The following is a 19,548-nucleotide window of genomic DNA, read 5'->3' on the forward strand; positions in this document are numbered from 1 at the left end:
CTGGGTTCAGGGTGATCCCAGGAGACTGTAACTTGGGCACTTGTAAGGCAGGCAGATGGGCAAATAGATTTTGTAAGAGGCAGGCAGCTGCTCATAGCAAAGGACATTTGGCTTCCATGGATTCTCCAAAAGTCGTCATGAGCCACCTAGCAGGGTGGCTGGCCCGTGGGTTCAGGACTGGGTGGGGGGTGATGGAATTTATCCCACGGAGCGGGCACATTCCAGCTTCCTTTGGCGACAGTCAGCTTGTTTCTCTAGTAGGGAAACTGAGGGTCAGGCAAAGCCGCCGGGCTCCAAGAGGCACCTTGGCTTGATTTAACAGGTCTTTTCCTCTGTCTGTCTGTCTGTCTGTCTGTCTGTCTGTCTGTCTCTCTCTCTCTCTCTCTCTCTCTCTCTCGGGGCATGACCTCTCACCAAAGCTGGGAAAGATAAGAGCCTCCCAACCACAAGTGCTGACCACCAGCTGCAGGCTCAAGGAGCCCAGAGCCCAGAAGATTCCAGGAGTGTCCGTGGCAAGGGGGGGAGACTCGGAGAGCAAGGTCCCACAGGGAGCTCCCTCCAGGGTTCCGGACTGGCTTCTGGGCTCACAGCCGGCCCCGACAGGGGTGGCCAGGGTGGGCAGGGCTACTCCTTGAGGGGGGATGAGGAGGCAGCTGACTCAGCCTGGGGCCCTGGGCAGGCGAGAAAGGGCTTTCTGGGAGAAGAGGGAGGCAGAGTCCTTGCTCTTGGGGAAAACGAGCTCCTTGGAGAGGGAGGCAGGGATGGGCGCCTTCCACGGGGGGCCCACCTGCAGGGAGGGGGCCTAGAGGCAGACCTGGGCTTCATGGAGGCTCAAGAGCAAGGTCCGAGCGGAGCCAGTGAAGGGGGCAGATCCTCTGGGCCAGCACGAGGCTGGGAGGCTGGGTCCAGGCATCCTCAGGCTGGCGGGCTGGGCGGCCACGGGGAAGGGAAGGGGCGCGGAGAGGACAGTGAGGGTTGGCTGACCAGGGGCGCTCAGCTGGGACCGGGGACAGGAAAGGCTGGGTCTGCAGGGTCTTGGGCAGAAGGGGACGGGATGGAGACTTCACAGGGGGCAAGCCTGGGTGAGATGGAGGGAGGGGCTGCTCTGAGCGGGAAACGGGCTGGAGGAGCGTTGAGGGCCATGTGGGGCAGCGGGACTGGCCCGGGGGAAGCTGGAGGCAGCCGTGGGCTGGGGGGTCCTGGGGCCCTGGAGTCTCCAGGAGGAATGGGGTCTGGCTTTAAGGTGGGCAGGGACCCTGAGTCCTGGGGCTCTCAGAGAGGTGGTGATGCTGACTATGGGGATGCAGGGGGCTCCTGGGGGTCAGGGGCGTCTCTAGGACAGACATCTGCTGGCAAGGACTTCCAGGAACCACCGGTATCTGGTGGCAGAAAATTCCTGAGTCCTGAGGGCCGAGCTGGGGATTCTCTGCAGAGGGCAGAGGATGGAGGCCCAGAGGGGTCTGTGCATGGGAGAGGGGGCTACAAAACTAGCTCTGGAGCCCCCGGAGGCCCTGGGGGCTGGGGAAGGGGCCTGCAGGGGCTCGGGGGAAAGGAGGGCCCTGAGATGGCGGGGGCCTGGGATAGGGCAGGGGATGGCTCCCGAAGCCCCCCATATTCCCACGATGGGACAGCGGGTCAGAGGGGGGCAGGGGAGGCTGGCAGAGTGGGGTCTGGGGGTACAGGCCCTCACGATGACACGTGGTCCAGCCTCAGCCAAGCCAGGGCCCACGCTGGCCCTGGAGTGCTGGGGTCTGGTGCAGGGAAAGTGGGTGTGGGTGCTGCCCAGGCAGGGCTGATGGGGGCTGGTCAGGGCGTGGATGCCAGAAGCCATGGGCCAACTGGGTCTTCAGGCCCTGGAGGGACCCTGGGGGACACGGATGGATTCAGAGGTGCAGGGGCCGTGGGGTCTGAGCCAGGTTTTGGGACCGGGTCATGGGGCCCCAGAGGAAAAGGGGAGATGGGCCAGGAGGTGGGCGTGGGAGGTCCGGGGGCGCTGGGGTCTAGGTCTGGCGATGGCTTTGGGTATTCCAAGGGAGCTGGCCCCGAATTCGGAGCCGGCTATAGGGATGGTTCAGGGGGGCTGGGAGCTGTGGGGTCTGATCATGCTGGTGGTCGAGCCACCTCTGGGGTACCCCAGGGTGCAGAATCTGAGGAAGGCGGCAGTTTGGGGCCTGGCTCAGAGGCATCTGGGGGGCCGTGGTCTGGAAAGGAAGCTGGTTACGGGTCTATCCGAAGGGGATCAGGGAGACTCGCTGGTCTCGAGAGCAGCTCTGGCAGCACTGGCGGAGGGCCGATGGGTGAGGCTGGGATGTGTGCAGAGGCTGGGGTTGCATCCAGACGCTGGGGGGATTCGGACCCTGCTCTTGGTCCAGGGCGTCCAGGGACAGCGGGGTCTGTGGGGAAAGGTGGCCTTGGGGCCTCTGCTGCAGCAGAGACTCCTGCGGGGGGACATGCAGGAGTGGGACCAGGGGGTTCTGGGAGAATAAAGCCCTGGGGTCAGACTGGAGATGCTGAGGACTTGGGAGCCCTGGGGACTCTGGCGGCCTCTGGAGAAGGAGGCCGTGTGGTTGGCGCTGGGGGTCCAGGGTCTCTGAGGGCAGCGGGCAAAGGCAGGGATGGGACTGGAGCCAGGGGCCTTGGCCCTGGGGCCTCTGGAGCTGGAACCAGTTATGGGGATGCCACCTGGCGCCCTGAGGGATTAGCTCCTTCTGCTGGGGCAGCCTCTGAGGGTTGGGGAGTTGACGGGTCTGCTAAAGTGCTGGGTTCTGGGGGTGGGTCAGGAGTTCCAGGGTCTCAGCCAGTCGGAGGCAAATGGGCTTATGGAGAAGGGTCCAGGGGCCTTGGGCCAGAGGGGGTGGAGCCAAGCTGGGAGGCAGGCTTTAGAGATGGTGCAGGGGCCTTTGGAGGAAAGGGATCAGGAGCCACAGCTGGTTACAGGGATGGCTCAGGGGGTCCTGGAGGAGTGGGGTCAGGGGCTAAGGCTGGTTATAGGGATGGCTCAGGGGGTCCTGGAGGAGTGGGGTCAGGGGCTAAGGCTGGTTATAGGGATGGCTCAGGGGGTCCTGGGGGAATGGGGTCAGGGGGTGAGGCTGGTTACAGGGATGGCTCAGGGGGTCCTGGAGGAGTGGGGTCAGGGGCTGAGGCTGGTTACAGGGATGGCTCAGGGGGTCCTGGAGGAGTGGGGTCAGGGGGTGAGGCTGGTTACAGGGATGGCTTAGGTGGTCCTGGGGGAATGGGGTCAGGTGCTGTGACTGGTTACAGGGATGGCTTAGGGGGTCCTGGGGGAATGGGGTCAGGTGCTGTGACTGGTTATAGGGATGGATCAGGGGGTTCTGGGGGAATAGGGTCAGGGGCTGAGGCTGGTTACAGGGATGGCTTAGGGGGTCCTGGGGGAATGGGGTCAGGGGCTAAGGCTGGTTACAGGGATGGCTCAGGGGGTCCTGGAGGAGTGGGGTCAGGGGCTAAGGCTGGATACAGGGATGGCTTAGGTGGTCCTGGGGGAATGGGGTCAGGTGCTGTGACTGGTTACAGGGATGGCTCAGGGGGTCCTGGAGGAGTGGGGTCAGGGGGTGAGGCTGGATACAGGGATGGCTTAGGGGGTCCTGGAGGAGTGGGGTCAGGGGGTGAGGCTGGATACAGGGATGGCTTAGGGGGTCCTGGGGGAATGGGGTCAGGTGCTGTGACTGGTTATAGGGATGGATCAGGGGGTTCTGGGCGAATAGGGTCAGGGGCTGAGGCTGGTTACAGGGATGGCTTAGGGGGTCCTGGAGGAGTGGGGTCAGGGGCTGAGGCTGGTTATAGGGATGGCTCAGGGGGTCCTGGAGGAGTGGGGTCAGGGGCTAAGGCTGGTTATAGGGATGGCTCAGGGGGTCCTGGAGGAGTGGGGTCAGGGGCTAAGGCTGGTTACAGGGATGGCTCAGGGGGTCCTGGGGGAATGGGGTCAGGGGCTGAGGCTGGTTACAGGGATGGCTTAGGGGGTCCTGGGGGAATGGGGTCAGGGGGTGAGGCTGGTTACAGGGATGGCTTAGGGGGTTCTGGGGGAATGGGGTCAGGGGCTGAGGCTGGATACAAGGATGGTTTAGGGGGTTCTGGGGATGTGGGGTTAGGGGGTAAGGCTGGATACAGGGATGGCTTAGGGGGTCCTGGAGGAGCTGGTTCAGGCGCTGAGGCAGGTCCCCGGGATGGTCTGAGGGGTACCAGAGGAATGGAGTCCGGGAGTATGGTGGGTTATCGGGGAGACTCAGGATCTGGGGAGATGGGGCCAGGGGCTGAGAGGGGCTACAGAGACAGTTCGGGGAGATTTGGAGGAGCAGGCTCAGTGGCCGGCGTGGGAGATGGGGGTGGGCCCAGAAGCCAGGAAGCCACGGGGCATGGGTCAGGGTACTGGGCAGCATCAGAGGGGCCTTACGGTGGCACAAGCCTCAAGGATGGTGGGGAGACAGGCAGGGGAACAGGGCTGGGGGAAGGGGCAGGTGCTGGCCTGGGCTCTGGGATTGTGGGAACACCAGGCACCACGGACGGCCCCCCGCACAGGGACGGGCCCTGGGGCCCCGGGGTGCCAGGTGTTCATGGAAGGCCACAGATGCTTGCAGAACAACAGGGCTCCAAGAGTGGTTTGGGGGTCTCTGGCTCCTCAGGGACCCCTGAAGGCAAGTCAGGCAGCAAAGGGCAGCAGGACAGCTCTGGTCTCCCAGGGTACAGAGGGGCTCCCGGTGGGGAGGGGGTATCTGTAGGCCATGCGGGGGGCCTGGGAGCCTCTGGGTTTCCTGGTAGTCGGGGGGCAGGCCCAGCTGCTCTGGAATCCGGATGTGACCCAGGCTTCTGGGAAGCAGGCCCAGGGGCAGCAGACAGGGGTCTGGCAGCTGGCCAGAAGGGGTTGGCCCCCCAGGGAGGAGGGAGGATGGGAGCAGGTTTTGGGGGCTCGGCAGGTGCAGGCCAGGGTCTAGACGGCAGCCGGATGCTTGGGGAAAGGGGCAAACCATCGCTGGGGTCCGCTGGTGGGCATGGGGAAAGTCAGGCTTGGGGCCCAGGCTGGGAAGACCAGGGGTCTGGCAGTGGCAGTATAGGCTCAGGGGACTGGCCCCCAGGTTCCAGGGCTTCAAGCTCCCTGCAGGGTGATGATGCCACTTATGGGGGGATCCGTGAAGGGCCAGAGGGCTCCTGGGGCTGGGAGGGGGCTCCAGGCGGAAAAGAGGCTAGTGGTGGGCAGAGTGCTGGCTTCCTGGATGGCAGAGCCTCGGGCCTTGGAAGGAGCCAGGCTAGTGGCCCAGGGGACTCAGGTGTTCCTGGTAAAGGCGCTTTTGGGAGGGCGAGTGGCTCCACCTCAAAGCCTGGGGACTCAGGACGTCAAGGAGCCTGGGATGGCCCAGGCGGTCCTTCTCGCAGGAAGGACTCTGGAGATGGAGCAGGATCAGGGGGCACCGGGGGGCCTGGCGCTCAGCCGGGCAGAGGATGGAGCGGAGGCAGGGGCTCCCTGGGGGAGCAGGCGTCCCTGGAGGCTGAGGGTGATGGGGCCCCAGGTCCAGATGCCCTGTGGGAGTCCGAGGGTGGGGCAGTGGAAGAGTCGGGCGGGTCCGAGAGGAGGCTGGGCCCGTACAGGAGCAGAACTCAAACGTGGTCGAGGGTGGAGGGTGGAGCAGCAAAGAGAGGGGGAGCTGATGAGGCCAGAGGCCCGGGGCCCCCGGGAGCAGAGGACAGGGATGCCCCAGGGGAGCTGCCAAGCCATCCAGAGGGCAGGAGAGACGGCAGGGAGGGCGAGTCAGACATCCTCAGTCAGAGAGACGCTGCCCGGAGTCCGAGATCCAGACACAAGCCTGGAGCTGGTGGCTTCTCCAGGGAGGCTGGAGGTAAGTGCCCTTGGCTGTGCGGCCTCAGGGGTGGAGCCACGGCAGACTCGCTGGCCCCAAGGATGCTGAGCCAGCCAACCCTGCCTCCAGCCCAGGACTCTGTCCCCGCAGTGCCCCCCGTTTCCAGGGACCTCTTCTTCCTCCTCGTGCAGGTGGATGAGGCTGTGTGGGGCTCGGGGCCTCTGTGTATCTCAACACCCCATGTCCAAAGCCCTGCAGTTGTTGAACCAGCTCTCTGCGGGTCACCTGGATGTCCCCTCTGTGTGACTCAAGGGCCCCTTCACCTCCCTTGATCCCGCATCCCCTGTACCGGCCCAGGCCCGGAGGCAGAATAACGGGCAGCCTGGCCCTGCTGGCACCGTCCTAGCCCAGGTGGTGGGACTGTGGCCCCCAGGGTGCAATGCGGGCCATGGCCTGGGAGGCTGTCCGGCCCCCACACCCCCTTGTCTCTCCAGGCTCCTTCGGCCACTTCTCCCAAGGCCTGGCTGACACGGAGGTGCAGCACGGAGAGACCGCCGTGCTCTCCTGCACCCTCACCCGCGACCTGGGACCTGGAGCCTGGTTTAAAGATGGAGTCAAGGTGCAGCCCCCACCCCCCTGATCACCCGGTTTGTGGGGGAGGGATGGGGCGGAGCCAAGAAGAGTAGAGGGTGGCGGCTTTGCAGGAAAGTTTTCATTTTGCGCTTTACTGACTCACCAACACACCGATTCTGGGCAAAGTTTAAAGGTTAAACAACCCACAATTAATTTTTTTTTTTTTTTTTTTTTTTTTTTTTTTGCTTTTTAGGGCCATTCCCGCAGCATATGGATGTTCCCAGGCTAGGGGTCTAATCGGAGCTCTAGCCGCCGGCCTATGCCACAGCCATAGCCATGCCGAATCCAAGCTGTGTCTGTGACCTACGCCACAGCTCACGACAACACCAGATCCTTAACCCACTGAGTGAGGCGAGGGATCGAACCCACAACCTAGTCAGATTCACTTCTGCTGCCCCACGACAGAAACTCCCTTTTTTTTTTTTTTTTGATTTAATTTTTTTTATTCTTATCATTTTTTTGACCCACCATTAAAATAAAACTGGATTTTAAAGGGCACGTGTCCCACTGCCCCGCGCATGCCCCTCCCACCATCCAAAGTGCCCTCCCCTCCCAACACCTGTTGAAGCCTACCTGCCCTTCTAGGCCCTGCAGACGCCATCCTCTCGGCCCAGCTGGATGGGCTCTCACCTCTCTGAACAGCTCCCATCCCCACTTTTGCTGTCAGCTCAGGAGGGAGTCGTCCCTGGGCTCTAAAGCTCAGCCTTGGCATCAGCTGGACAGAGCTGACCCCAGCCCGGCCACTCACCATGGACGTGGCCTTAGGTCTCCTCCTCTATAAAACGGGGTTGATAGTGGTACCCGCTTCATCAGGTCACTGGAACAATTAAATGAGACCCTAGACACAGGGGGGATTGGCCGAAGCCTAGCACGCACCGAGCACTCAGTTCCCCCTCTGCGGTTGCCCCAGAAAGGCCCTGGCCAGCGGCACGGGCTTTGGACAGGGTGGAGTGACCGCCCCCCTGTGACCTCATTCCCAGCTCAGTGCCCGAGATGGAGTGGTCTTCGAGCAGGACGGGCTGGCGCACAGGCTCCTCATTGCCCACGCAGAGGGGACCCAGGCTGGCAAGTACAGCTTCGTGGCCGGGGACCAGAAAAGCGAGGCCACGCTGACCGTCCATGGTGAGACCTGGCCCTGCCCTTCCTGCTAGGTGGGCTCTCGGCCGGGTGACCATTCCACGGCTTGTCGTCCAAACGTGTCGCAGGCCTGAGGCCCGGGTGCAGCCTCATCCTTAGTGTGAGAGGGTGGTTTTAAACAGCAGCCTGGATGTGCCCCATTCTGCATCAGCACGTCCTCAGCAAGGTCCGGCCCTCAGCCTCCCGCTGCGGACCCAGCCCTGGGGCCCCTGGGCCTGGCTTCCTTTTCTGGGCCCTTCCTTCCTCACCCCCAGGTGCCCAGTGTTGGTGGCCGTGTCTGACTCTTGTGCCCTGTCCTCCCCCCAGACCCCCCTGTCATCGCTCCAGACGTGGCCGAGAAACTCAAGGAGCCGCTGGTGGTCAAGGCCGGGAAGCCAGTGGCCATGAAAGTCCCCTTCCAGAGCCGCCTCCCGGTCCAGGCCACCTGGAAGAAGGATGGGGCCGAAGTGGCGACTGGCGGCAGCAAGGGGGCCCAAGTGGCCGTGGGGGACAGCTTCACGCGGCTGTGTCTCCCCAGCGCCAGCAGGAAGGACTGTGGCCAGTACAGTGTGACGCTGAGGAGCAAGGGCGGCTCCGTGAAGGCTCAGCTCACCCTGCAAGTCCTAGGTGCCAGCCTAGCCCTGTCCCCAGCCCTGCTGAGCCCTCCCTGGCAGGGGGCAGGCCCTGCGGAGGGGAGTCCCTGGAGCTGACCCCATGTGCATGCTCTTTAAGATGCCTTCTCTGGGAGTTCCCGTCATGGCTCAGTGGTTAACGAATCCGACTAGAAACCATGAGGTTGCGGGTTCGATCCCTGGCCTTGCTTAGTGGGTTAAGGATCCGGCATTGCCGTGAGCTGTGGTGTAGGTTGCAGACACGGCTCGGATCCCGCGTTGCTGTGGCTCTGGTGTAGGCCGGCGGCCACAGCTCCGATTCAACCCCTAGCCTGGGAACCTCTATATGCCGCAGAAGCAGCCCAAGAAATGGCAAAAAGACAAAAAAAAAAAAAAAAGATTCCTTCTCTCCCCCTCCTCAGACTGGGAAGAGCAGTTTAGACAAAGGAACCAACTCCCATGGGGAAGACAGGCCATGGGTCCCCGTGGCTGACACAGCGGGCTCTAGGGCCAGCGCTGGGGTGGGTGGTGGCCCCAGCCTTGAGCTGTGCCAGCAAGGTGGGCCTACCCGTGGCCCCCTGGGACTGGGCTCAGGGCTGCGGCACCCCGTGTCACCTCCCGGGGGATGTGGGGGGCGGAGACCAGGGTCGCCTCCAGGGAAAGCCCACCTAGGCCCTCCACCCCGAGGCAGGTGCCCCGCTGATGGGGGGGGGGTTCAGCGCAACTCTCCGAGTCTTCCCTGACCCCCTTCTCTTCCTGCTCCCCTGGGGGTCTGCAGACAAGCCCCAGCCCCCGGAGGGCCCCCTGGAGGTGCAGGACTGCCACGGCGCTGGCGTCTGCCTCCGCTGGCGGCCCCCGAAGGACGATGGGGGCCGGGCCCTGGACCACTACATGGTGGAGAGGCAGCAGGCCGGCCGGAGCACCTGGTTGAAGGTTGGCGAGCCCCCCCCGGACAGCACCGCCTTCACGGACCCCCACACGGAGCGGGGCAAGAAGTACACCTTCCGCGTGCGGGCCGTGACCGCCGAGGGGCCTGGGGAGGCCCTGGAGTCCAAGGAGGTGCTGGTGGCTCCTGACGGTGAGAGGCCAGGCTGGGGCCAGGGAAGGGACACTGCCAGGCTCCCCCAACTGTGCCCAGAGTTGGGGCCACCAGCTGGTGCCTGGGGGTCTTGAGGTTTCCCGACAGCCCTGGGTGATGCCTTTCCCCAATGTCCTCTGCAATCCACAAGTCGGATGCATGGGGGCTTCTCCAGCGGGGGCTCTGTGGGAATGGGGTGCACCGGCAGTGCCACGGGGCGGGGCCGGCATCGCCCTCCATCCGGAGCATCTGCCTTGGGGCTGAGGGGCCTCAGGGCTGGCTCTAGACCCCCAGGCCACAGTGCTTTACCGTTTCCATCACTTCTGCCCCCAGCTGCGGGCTAGCTTAGGCCCTGACACTCCCCAGGGAGAGATGGCATGTGGCCGGCCCCAGGTGCCTGCTCCTGCACCAGGACCTGCTGGAGTAGCAGCTCTCCCAGCCTCTGGCTGACCAGCTCCTTCTCTGTCCCCAGCTCTGCCCGGGCCCCCTTCTTCCCCAACCATCCTGTCAGCCTCCAGCCAGAGCATCACACTGTCATGGACCGCACCTCGGGGCCCGGGCAGTGCCCACATCCTGGGCTACCTGATCGAGAAGCGTAAGAAAGGAAGCCACACTTGGGCGGCCGTGAACCAGCAGCCAGTGTCCGGTGAGCAGCCGGGGGTGCCCACCATCCAGGCCTCCACAGCCTCCCTGGACCCCCGCCCGGGGTCCTGCGGTGGCATCAAGCCAGGTGGCTTTAGTACAGGCATCTCGCCTGTGGGGGTTTGACCCCAGGGCCTTTGGCCACGTGCACTCTTTGGAGCCATCACCCTGAAGTGGGGGGAGGCTGGAGCTGAGATGTGGCTGCACGTCCTTCAACTCCAGGGCAGTGCCCCCACCCCCCGTCCCTTCCCCAAACAGAGCGTCTGGCCCAAAATATCAGTAGCGGTGGGGTTGGGAGACCCTGGTTTGATGGAGGTCCCACCCAGGCTGCTCACAGCTCCTCATCCAGACAGCAGAAGTGTCCCCTTCCCAAGTAGATTCCTAAGAACTTAGTTCTGAAACCAAGAGGAATGCAGAAAAGCCAAAACCAGGCCAGCAGGAGGACGAAGGGGGTGAGGGTGCCAGGCAGGCTGTGCTGGGTGCCAGGCTGTGCCTTTCAGGGCTCGGCCCGCGCATCTCTGGCAAGGGAACCAGAGAGACTTCCCCCACGTTGGTGGCAGAACCAGATGGATTCAAGCCCTGAGACCCCGAGGAGCGTCCTTCTCCCGTCGAGGGCTGGGTCACATGCGGCAGGGGTGTAGCCAGGCTGGTGTTGTCCAGACCCCACCAGCCCCATCAGGCGGGACTCTCTCTCCACAGAGAAGACATGGACAGTGGCGGACCTGCGGCAGGGCGCTCAGTATGAGTTCCGCGTCACGGCCGTGGCTCCTGCTGGCCTCGGAGAACCTGGGCCCCCGTCGGATGCTGTCTTTGCCAGGGACCCCATGAGTAAGTGCAGTGCCAGCCCGGGAGGGGATGGCAGCGGGGTGAGCAGGGAGGGGACCGGAAGCCCCAGGCTAGGGACATTCCCGAGGAAAGGGGGGGCTGGCAGGCAGGCCTAAAGCCCTGTCACGGAGACCAGACAGGCCCAGCAGCCAGAAATGGGGACTGGAAGAGGCCTTCCCAGGTCACTCACTGGTCTCAGCCCTGTCAGCACCCACTCTCCCACAGTGAGGGGTCATCCTGGGTGGTGTGGTGAGAGGTTGCGGGGGGAGCTCCCAGGAGAGTCTCACTAGCAAGTCCCCACCCTGGCATTGTGCCAGGATCAGGTGCATCCGTGGGGACCCTCTAGGCTAGAGCAGCACTGCCCTCCCTGTGGCCTTGGGTACACCAGGGCCCCTGGAGGTGCCAACAGTGTGAGAACAGCAGGAACAGCTAAGAAGGCCTGTGGTCATCGTGACTAAGGCATCTCCAGGTCCTACAGGAGAGAGAGAGCTGTCCTAGCGTGGCTAATCCACATTTCCCAAAGCAAGGGAGTTCCCGTGGTGGCTCAATGGTAACGAACCTGACTAGTATCCACAAGGATGCAGGTTTGATCCCTGGCCTCGCTCGGTGGGTTAAGGATCCACCATTGCCGTGAGCTGTGGTGTGGGTCACAGATGCAGCTCGGATCCAGCGTTGCTGGGGCTGTGGTGTAGGCCCGCAGCTGTAGCTCCGATTCAACTCCCAGCCTGGGAACTTCCCTATGCTGCAGGTGCAGCCCTAAAAAGACAGAAACAAACAAACAAAAAAGCCCCAAAACACAGGAAAAAAACCCAACAAATTTCCCAAAGTCGAGCAGAGGGCATCCCACCCATCAGTGCCTCCCTCCACACAGGTATCTGCTCTATGCACCTCTCCCGACCCCGCCAGTGACATGCCACAGTAGGGAAGTGGCACATTCCCAGCCCTTGTGGAGCAGCCAGGGTGTCCTTCTGTGTCAGACAAGCCCCAAGGAAGTAGCCACGGGGCCTGGAGAGACTCAGGGGAGTCTCGGGGCTGGGCGCCCAGGGGTGCCCCCCACCAGGTGGTCCCCAGGCTTGGCAGCCAGAGCCCTGAACCCCATGCTGTTCACAAAGCCCTTTACACACACCACAGTCTGTTCTGAAACCCTCTTGGGGGGTGAGCCGTGTTGTCATGGTGCCCATTTCACAGGGAAAGAGCACGAAGTGTGGACCAAGTGCCCAGGGCCGTCCTGAGCTGGAACTTAGAGCTCAGGAAAAAAAAAAAAAAAAAAAAAAAAACAGAGAATTCTAGTTTTCGGGGGTCTTGGAGCCTAAGTTCTCATCAACTAAAATGCCAGCTTTGGGCAGTTATGGGAGATCAGGGGAAGGGGGTGGCAGGTCGGCAAGTGGATGGAAGGAGTCAGGGGAGGCTTCCTGGAGGAGGTGACCTGGGCTGGGTGTGCAGACTGAGGAGGAGCCTGGGACCGAGCAGAGATTTGGGTGCCGGCAGGTGCTTCGGGAATGTCCGCAGGTGGATCCTTAAGTGAAAGGGATCCACAGCCACTCATGGAGGGGGCCCCTCAGGAGAGGCCATACCCTCCGACACCTCTGACCCCCTTGGTGTCTGGCCAGAACCCCCCGGGCCCGTGAGGGACCTCCGAGTCACAGACACGTCACACACGAGCATCACCCTGAGCTGGGCCCGACCAGATACCCAGGATGGGGACGAAGCCCAGGGCTACGTGGTGGAGCTGTGCAGCTCGGACAGCGTCCACTGGACCCCGTGCCACACGGGCACCGTGTCTGGCACCACCTTCACCGCTAAGGGGTTGCGGCCCCGGGAGGGCTACTTCGTGCGGGTGACAGCAGTGAACGACGGTGGCCACGGCCAGCCCGCCACCCTGGACACAGTTGTGCAAGCCATGCCCGTCACTGGTGAGTGCCACGCCCTCCTGCAGCCCCAGGCCCTTCCTAGGGGGGCTCTGATCCCCTCCCCCCAGCTTCCAGAAGGTTCACTATGGATGCCTGGAGGGGCTGGATGCCAAGCTGGCCAGGTCTGTTCAGAAATGTGCTTTCATGACACCTCGTGAAAATCCTACAAGGTCAATATTATCCCCAAGTTACAGATGAGAAAGCTGAGGTCAGGTGTACGCTGCCTTGGGCCGCCCTCACCGCTGGTGTGTGGCAGAGCCAGGGTTTGAGCCAGGTGACTGACCCCCAAACCCAGGCCCACCCAGAACTCTTGGGCCTGAGAGGCTGGGCCCTCAGCTCCTGCCTTCACGTCGGAGCAGGAGCCGCGCCCCCACCCTGGTTACTGGAAGATGGACGGTTCTTCCTCTTTTGTTCCTGGAGCAACGGACCTGCCTTTGGCCCAGGCTGACGCTGGGCTGTCCCAGCAGACCCCAGTCGTCCCTGTGACCATACGGGAGGCGTCTGGTGAAAGTCCCCAGGGGCCTTGTTGGCACTCCCCCAATGAGGCCCCTGCCTGCCTCCGAGGGTCGTGTCTCACCACCAGTGTAGGATTTGGGCTCCTTCTGGTTTCTCACCGCCCTGTCCCGTCCGTTCCGACTGGATCCTCAGGTTCTCCCTGTCGGCTGTGCTTCCTCAGCCCCATCGTCCCTGCACTCATCGCCCCTGCCCCAACGCCCTAGGCTCCCCCAGACCCCCTCCAGCCCCCTCTCCAGCTCCTGCAGATCCCAGCATCCCCTCCCCGCTGCCTGGTGGTGACCCAGGGCTGGCTGGACCCTGGTGACCACATGCACAGGGCAGTGACAAGCAGCCCCATGTGTGTTCCAGTCCGTCCCAGGTTCCTCCTGGATGCCAGTATGAAGGACCCACTGATGGTCAGAGCTGGGGACACAGTTCGCGTGCCTGTCCACTTTGAGGTGAGCACACCTGGCGGGCTGCAGGGGGCAGCCCTGTGGGCCTCTTTCCTTCCCAGTCCCCTTCTGGCCCCTGGTCAGTGACCTGGGCTTGTGCTGGGTGTCAGGCAGTGGCGAGACAGGGAGGAGAGGGACCTCTTCGTGGGTGCCCCTGGTTACTGGGCGGTCACTCTGCTTGGGCTTCTGAACCCCTCTGGTGGTGGCTCCCGGTACTGCACCTCTAAGGGGGGGCGGGTGGCGGGGGTGCACACTTTCTCCACCTTCTGAGTCTGGAAATGGTGGAGGGTACAGCCCCGGTCACGCAGCCCTTTGACTTGAGAATGTGTGATGTGCAAACACATGGCCTGCGTTTGACTCAAGACGGTCCTCAAGCGGCACCAAGTGTCTCTGTGTGCGGAGCTGAGTGGCCAGTGTAGTGGTTAGAAGCACAGGGGCCTGGATTCAAATTCTGGTCTCATCACTCGCCAGCTGTTTGAATTTGGATGTAAATCTTAACCTCTCTTGATCCCACATCCTCGTCTGTCAAATGGACGTAGTAATAGTGACTTATCTCAAAGAGTTGTCCTGAGGATTCAAGGAATTAATACATAAAAGTGCATAAATAGTTCTGGACACATGGCAAGTACCCAGTATGTGTTCGCTATTGTCATCATCATTGTGGTTATTTGTATTATTAAAATCACCTCCATCAGCATCATCCATGTGGGACGCTCACAGGTGGCAGAGCTAGATTCAGACCTGGATCTAGGGAGTTTTCTCTTGTGGCCTAGCAGTAACAAACCCAACTACTATCCATGAGGACACAGGTTTGATCCCTGGCCTCATTCAGTGGGTTAAGGATCCAGTGTTGCCCTGAGCTGCACTGTGGGTCCCAGACGTGGCTCAGATCCCAAGTTGCTGTGGCTGTGGTGTAGACTGGGAGCTGCAGCTCCAATTCGACCCCTGGCCTGGGAACATCCATGGGCTGCAGGTGCAGCCCGGGCTCTAACTCTAAATCACGTGTTCTTAGCCATTACACCATAATAGTGACTTCGGTGATGATGACAAAAATATTTAAGACCCACTGAGTGTTTGCTCCGTCCTGGGCCCCATTCTCCTTCCCCCCCCTCCCCCCAGCGTATTGTTAACGTCTCGGGTCCTCAGACAGTCCTGTGAGGTGGATCACGGTCACACCCCATGTGACTCTGATGCCCAGCGCACCCAGAGCCAAGGGTCTCATGGGCATTGGTGGCATGGCCATCAGGCAGCTGGGCCGGTTCCCCACGCTGGCCAGGGGCAGGCCACCATACTCCCCCTCCTGGATGAGAGCAGGGACCCCACCAGCCCTCCCCACTCCTCCCCACCCTCCCTCCCCCGGCCCTGTATGAGAATCCAGGTCTGATTCTCTCTTCCTCGTCACACCGTAGAGCAGCAGGTATCTGGGTGGATGTGACGTGCAGGGCCCTTAGAGCGTTTGCCAGCCCCCCTTTCCAGCTCCGTCTCCCAGCACTGGCCACCATGCCCGCTGCCCACAACAGCCCGTCACCACCACCACGGACATGCCTCTTAGAAGGCTTGTCACACTCACACCTCGGCCCAGCTCAAGCGCCATCGTCTCTCCCCTCTCCCCTCCCCTTCTCCCCTCCTTCCTCGCTTCCCAGGCTGCCCCCATGCCGGAGGTGACCTGGCTGAAGGACGGCTTACCCTTGCCTGCCAGAAGTGTGACCTCCGCTAAAGACGGCCTCACCCAGCTGCTGGTCCCTGCAGCCAGCCTCGCGGACAGCGGCCTCTACACTGTGGTGCTGCGGAGCCTGCAGGGGGAGGAGGCCACCTACAGCTTCCGCCTCAGGGTGGCAGGTGAGGGCCCAGCTGGGGCTGGACACAGCTGGCCGCTCCCCAGGGCCTGGTCCCAGGTCTCCCGGATTCTTCCTGGCCTGGGGGTCCAGGTGGCCACAACCCCACCCTGGAGGATGAGGGCCCAGATGGGGACAAGGAGGCGCTGTCCTCCTGCCCCAGGCGCGTGGGGACAGCTGCCCACAGCCATCCTAGGAGCCCAGTGGTCCTCACTCAGGGTCTGTGAGTGAAGACAGGCACCCCCTTCCCACACCCCACCCCAGAGAGTGCCATCCCCCAGCCCCAGCCCCGGAGGGGTTTCTGGACACAGAAGTGACCACAGCCACAGTGGGGGGTCTGTAATGTGGTCTCAGGAAAGCCCCTACTCTGTCCCTGGGTCCTGTGTTGTTTTACTTATAAGTAAATTAAAGTGAATTAAAATGGGCCTTCTTTTCTGAGAGCTTTCCCGCCCCCGCAGTCACTGCAGAACCCGGCCCTTGCCTGGCAAGACCAGTCTCCAGGGCCCTGAATGGGGACCTGGAGGAGGACTCGGGGACCTTGGGAAGGACTTGGGGACCTGGGAGAGGACTAAGGGGACCTGGGGGGAGGACTAGGGGACCTGGGAGAGGACTAAGGGGACTGGGGAGGACTAGGGGACCTGGGAGAGGACTAAGGGGACTGGGGAGGACTAGGGGACCTAGGGGAGGACTAGGGGGACCTGGGAAGGACCAGGGGACCCAGGGAGGACTCATGGACCTGAGAGAAGGGCTAGGGGTCCTAAGCAGGACTAGGGGGGCCTGGGGAGGAGTTGGGGCATCCGGGGAGGGTTAAAGGGACGTGGGGGAGGACTTGGGGACCTGGGGGAGGACTCAGGGACCTGGAGGAGGACTCGGGGATCTGAGGGAGGACTAAGGGGACCTATGGGAGGAATAGGGGAACTTGGGGAGGACTTGGGGACCTGTGGAAGGTCTTGGGGACCTGGGAAGGACTAAGGGACCCAGGGAGGACTCATGGACCTGGTGGGAGGGCTAGGGGCCTGGGACAGAGTTGGGGCACCTGGGGAGGGCTAAGGGGACCTGGGGGAGGACTCAGAGACCTAGGGGGAGGACCAGTGGACCTGACAGGGACAGACAGCTGCCAGGCTACAACCAGGTGCACCGAGGCCCCAGCCCTCCCCTTCTGTCCCCACAGCGTGCCCACGGGCCCCGGGGCCCATTGTCCTGAAGGAAGTCACTCCAGGCTCTGTGACAGCTGAGTGGGCACCATCCCCAGACGAGGCCGAGGCGGGGGCCACCCCGCTGCACTACACGGTGCTGACACGCTCCTCGACCTGTGCAACCTGGCGCCCCGCAGCCGAGCGCCTGCACAATTGCCGCTTCACCCTGGTGGGCGTCCTCCCAGGCTGCGAGTACCACTTCCGCGTGGTGGCCAAGAACGAGCTGGGCACCAGCGAGCCCTCAGACACACGCCACCCCTGGGTCGTCCCAAAGGAGCAGCCAGGTGAGCCTGTGCTGGGCGGAGGGCAGTGCGGATGGTGGGGGTGGCAGGAAAAGGGGGGGGTCTTCACTCCCCCCCCCCGCTAGTCCTGCATGCCTGCACCCTGTCCTCTGAATGAGGGTGGGTCCCGCCTTCATGGCCCAGCAGTTAACCAGCCTAACTAGGAACCATGAGGTCGCGGGTTCAATCCCCGGCCTCGCTCAGTGGGTTAAAGACCCAGCGTTGCCATGAGCTGTGGTGTGGGTCACAGATGTGGCTCGGATCCCACGTTGCTGTGGCGTAGGCTGGCAGCTAGAGGTCCGATTTGACCCCTAGCCTGGGAATTTCCATATGCCGTGGGTGCGGCCCCAAAAAGCAAAAAAAATAAAATAAAAAATAAAAGTGTCTGGAAGATTCCACACCAGAATGGTAGCCATGGTCACCAGGAGGTAGATTGGGCTTGGTTTGTTTTCTCTCTCGCTTTGATTTCCTAGATTTTCCAGTTTATTCACAGGGAATGTGTGTTAGCTTGCAGTACAGAAACAGAAATCCCCAAAGGCTTTTGATAAAAGGATCAAAAAATGCCTTGGGCAGCCTTGGGGCCAAGTTCACGGGGCGGGGGTGGGGGTGGGGACATGGCAGGAAGCCCAAGGCCAGGCCCACCTGCACCAGGAGCTTCCACCCCGACCAGGCTGGCCACAGCCCCCCGCTCACTCTCTGAGCATCCTCTCTTGCCCGTTTCTCCCGCAGACAGGGGCAGGGTGAAGCACCCGCGCTTCCGGGAGCCAGACCTGAGCCAGAAGCCACGCTTCCTGGTGGGGCTACGGACCCACCTGCTGCCCCTGGGCTGCGAATGCTGCATGACCTGCGCTGTGCAGGGCTGGCCCCGGCCCCACGTCACCTGGTTCAAGAACGACCAGAGCCTGGCAGGGAACCCTGCTGTGTACAGCACCGACGTGCTGGGCGTGTGCTCCCTGGTCATCCCCAGCGTCTCCGCCAAGGACAGCGGCCAGTACAAGGCCGTGGCCGAGAACACGCTGGGCCAGGCGGTCAGCAAGGCCACCCTCATCGTTGTAGGTGAGGCTTGTCATCAGCCCAGCAGGGGAGCTGGGGGATGGGAGGGAAAACCAGACAAGTAGCCGCCACCTGCCTGGGGGGTGGGGGGGAGTCCTCGAAGCCCCTCCCTCGTGGGGTGCTGGGCCAGGTCCCCAGGGGCAGGGGCTCCGTGAACTCTGCTCTTTGACCTCCCAGGGTCTTGATTTGCTCCTCTGTCCAAGGCCCTGGGCTGGATTGCAGGTGAGCGGCCTCTGGAGTAAGGAGCTACGTGCCAGCCACCTAAGCTTCCCAGAATGGCCTTGCAAAGCCGTTTCAATCCCACGCTGTTTCTTTATAAATATGCCCAGAGTCCCACATTCCCAAAGCCAGGCTGGCCCTTTCATGGGGAAAGCAAATCATGGGTGTTGATGAGAAAACCTTTTTCCCCAGGAGCACTTCAAACATATTTTGAATAGAAAAAAAAAAAAAAAAGTCACTCCTAAACATTTTACTTTATTCGGAGTTGCCCTTTGTGCAAAAATGGCCCTTTCTACCTCGGAAGGGGGTGTCTTAAAGTGCCCGGCTGTGCACACCCAGTGTCTGGGGTCGTTATGGTTGCCAGAGGGGCCAGGGAAGAACTGGGCCCAAACTCGGAGAGCATGGGCGGCTGTGGGTCTGCCCCCACCATGCCCCTGACAGCGCCCCCCGGCCTGACCCCTGGGGTTACCAGCCTGGCATACATGTGCTCCATGTCTTGCAGAATCTGACTCCTAGCCTCGCCTCACCCCGGAAAGGCCCTGCCCGGCCCCACGACTGCTGGAGGACACCAGGTCCCCTCAAGCTTCACTCCTGACACCGTGCGGCTGGGGAGCCAGTCCCAAAGGACAGAGGGTGCAGCAGTGCCAGAGCCCCGGGCACTTTGGGGAGACAAAGGAGGACTGTCCCTGAACGGGGTGACAGCGAACCTCCTACTCCCGAGCTCAGAGGGTGCGGGTCTGTCTGCAGGATGGAGGCCACGTCCTTGTGGCCAGAGGGCAGAATGAGCTGGAACTCTGTGACCTCAGTGAGGGCAGGGGGCTCAGAGGATCTGGGTCAGAGCTGGGCATGGCGGGCATGTGTGTGTGTGTTTGTAGGGGTGGGGGATGCTTTCTGTGCTTCTTTTCAATAAAGCATTGGCTGGTGTGAGCAGACCGTTTGCAGATTAATTGGGGGTTGGGGTGCCCAGGAAGGGTCCCCAGTATGGAGCCTTTGTACCGGGAGAGGGGGGCACTGGTTCCTACTGCAGGGAAGTGCCGGGGGGGGCGGTCAGGACTGGGCTCTTTTGCAGCCCAGGCTGCAAGTACCATTCCTGGGGTGGGGAGGCTGAGAATGCGCCAAGAGTTTGTAGCACAGAGACCGCCTTGAGTCCTAGCCCGTGTTGCCTGCAAGATCCCGTGAGCTGCAGAGCCGGGGCCTCCCTGGGCGGAGGCTGGGTGAGATGGCACCCCAGGGCTGGCTCCGGGGGCCCATCAGGTGCGTGGGATTTGACCCCTACTCAGGCCCAGGGCCCGCCTGGCCTTGGCACAGCCCCAGGCCCCGTGACACAGACAGGATGGAATGCCTCTCTCTCCAGGGAAGGACCCCCGTGTGACATCCCCCCACCCCACCTCCTTC

The 19,548-nt window shown here is 62.4% G+C and overlaps 1 protein-coding gene across 1 annotated transcript in view; it reads left to right on the forward strand.

Annotated features, from left to right (window-relative positions):
* IGFN1 (immunoglobulin like and fibronectin type III domain containing 1) overlaps window positions 1-19,083 on the forward strand; it is a 32,422-nt gene extending 13,339 nt beyond the window's left edge. The window contains exons 12-24 of the mRNA XM_084980749.1: window positions 420-5,846; window positions 6,302-6,426; window positions 7,421-7,562; window positions 7,884-8,183; window positions 8,946-9,245; window positions 9,718-9,891; window positions 10,587-10,715; window positions 12,323-12,625; window positions 13,487-13,575; window positions 15,213-15,408; window positions 16,576-16,884; window positions 17,611-17,937; window positions 18,656-19,083. Of these exons, the coding sequence (XP_084836875.1) occupies window positions 420-5,846; window positions 6,302-6,426; window positions 7,421-7,562; window positions 7,884-8,183; window positions 8,946-9,245; window positions 9,718-9,891; window positions 10,587-10,715; window positions 12,323-12,625; window positions 13,487-13,575; window positions 15,213-15,408; window positions 16,576-16,884; window positions 17,611-17,937; window positions 18,656-18,669 (7,835 nt within the window). The 3' untranslated portion in view covers window positions 18,670-19,083. The remainder of the gene's footprint in view (window positions 1-419; window positions 5,847-6,301; window positions 6,427-7,420; window positions 7,563-7,883; window positions 8,184-8,945; window positions 9,246-9,717; window positions 9,892-10,586; window positions 10,716-12,322; window positions 12,626-13,486; window positions 13,576-15,212; window positions 15,409-16,575; window positions 16,885-17,610; window positions 17,938-18,655) is intronic.
* Window positions 19,084-19,548: the final 465 nt, after the last annotated feature.

The sequence above is a fragment of the Sus scrofa genome, chromosome 10 (assembly GCF_054392235.1).
Source record: "Sus scrofa isolate SSC_HxYL_T2T_F1_AM1 chromosome 10, Sscrofa_HxYL_maternal_Yorkshire_Landrace_v2.0, whole genome shotgun sequence".
Taxonomy (NCBI): domain Eukaryota; kingdom Metazoa; phylum Chordata; class Mammalia; order Artiodactyla; family Suidae; genus Sus; species Sus scrofa.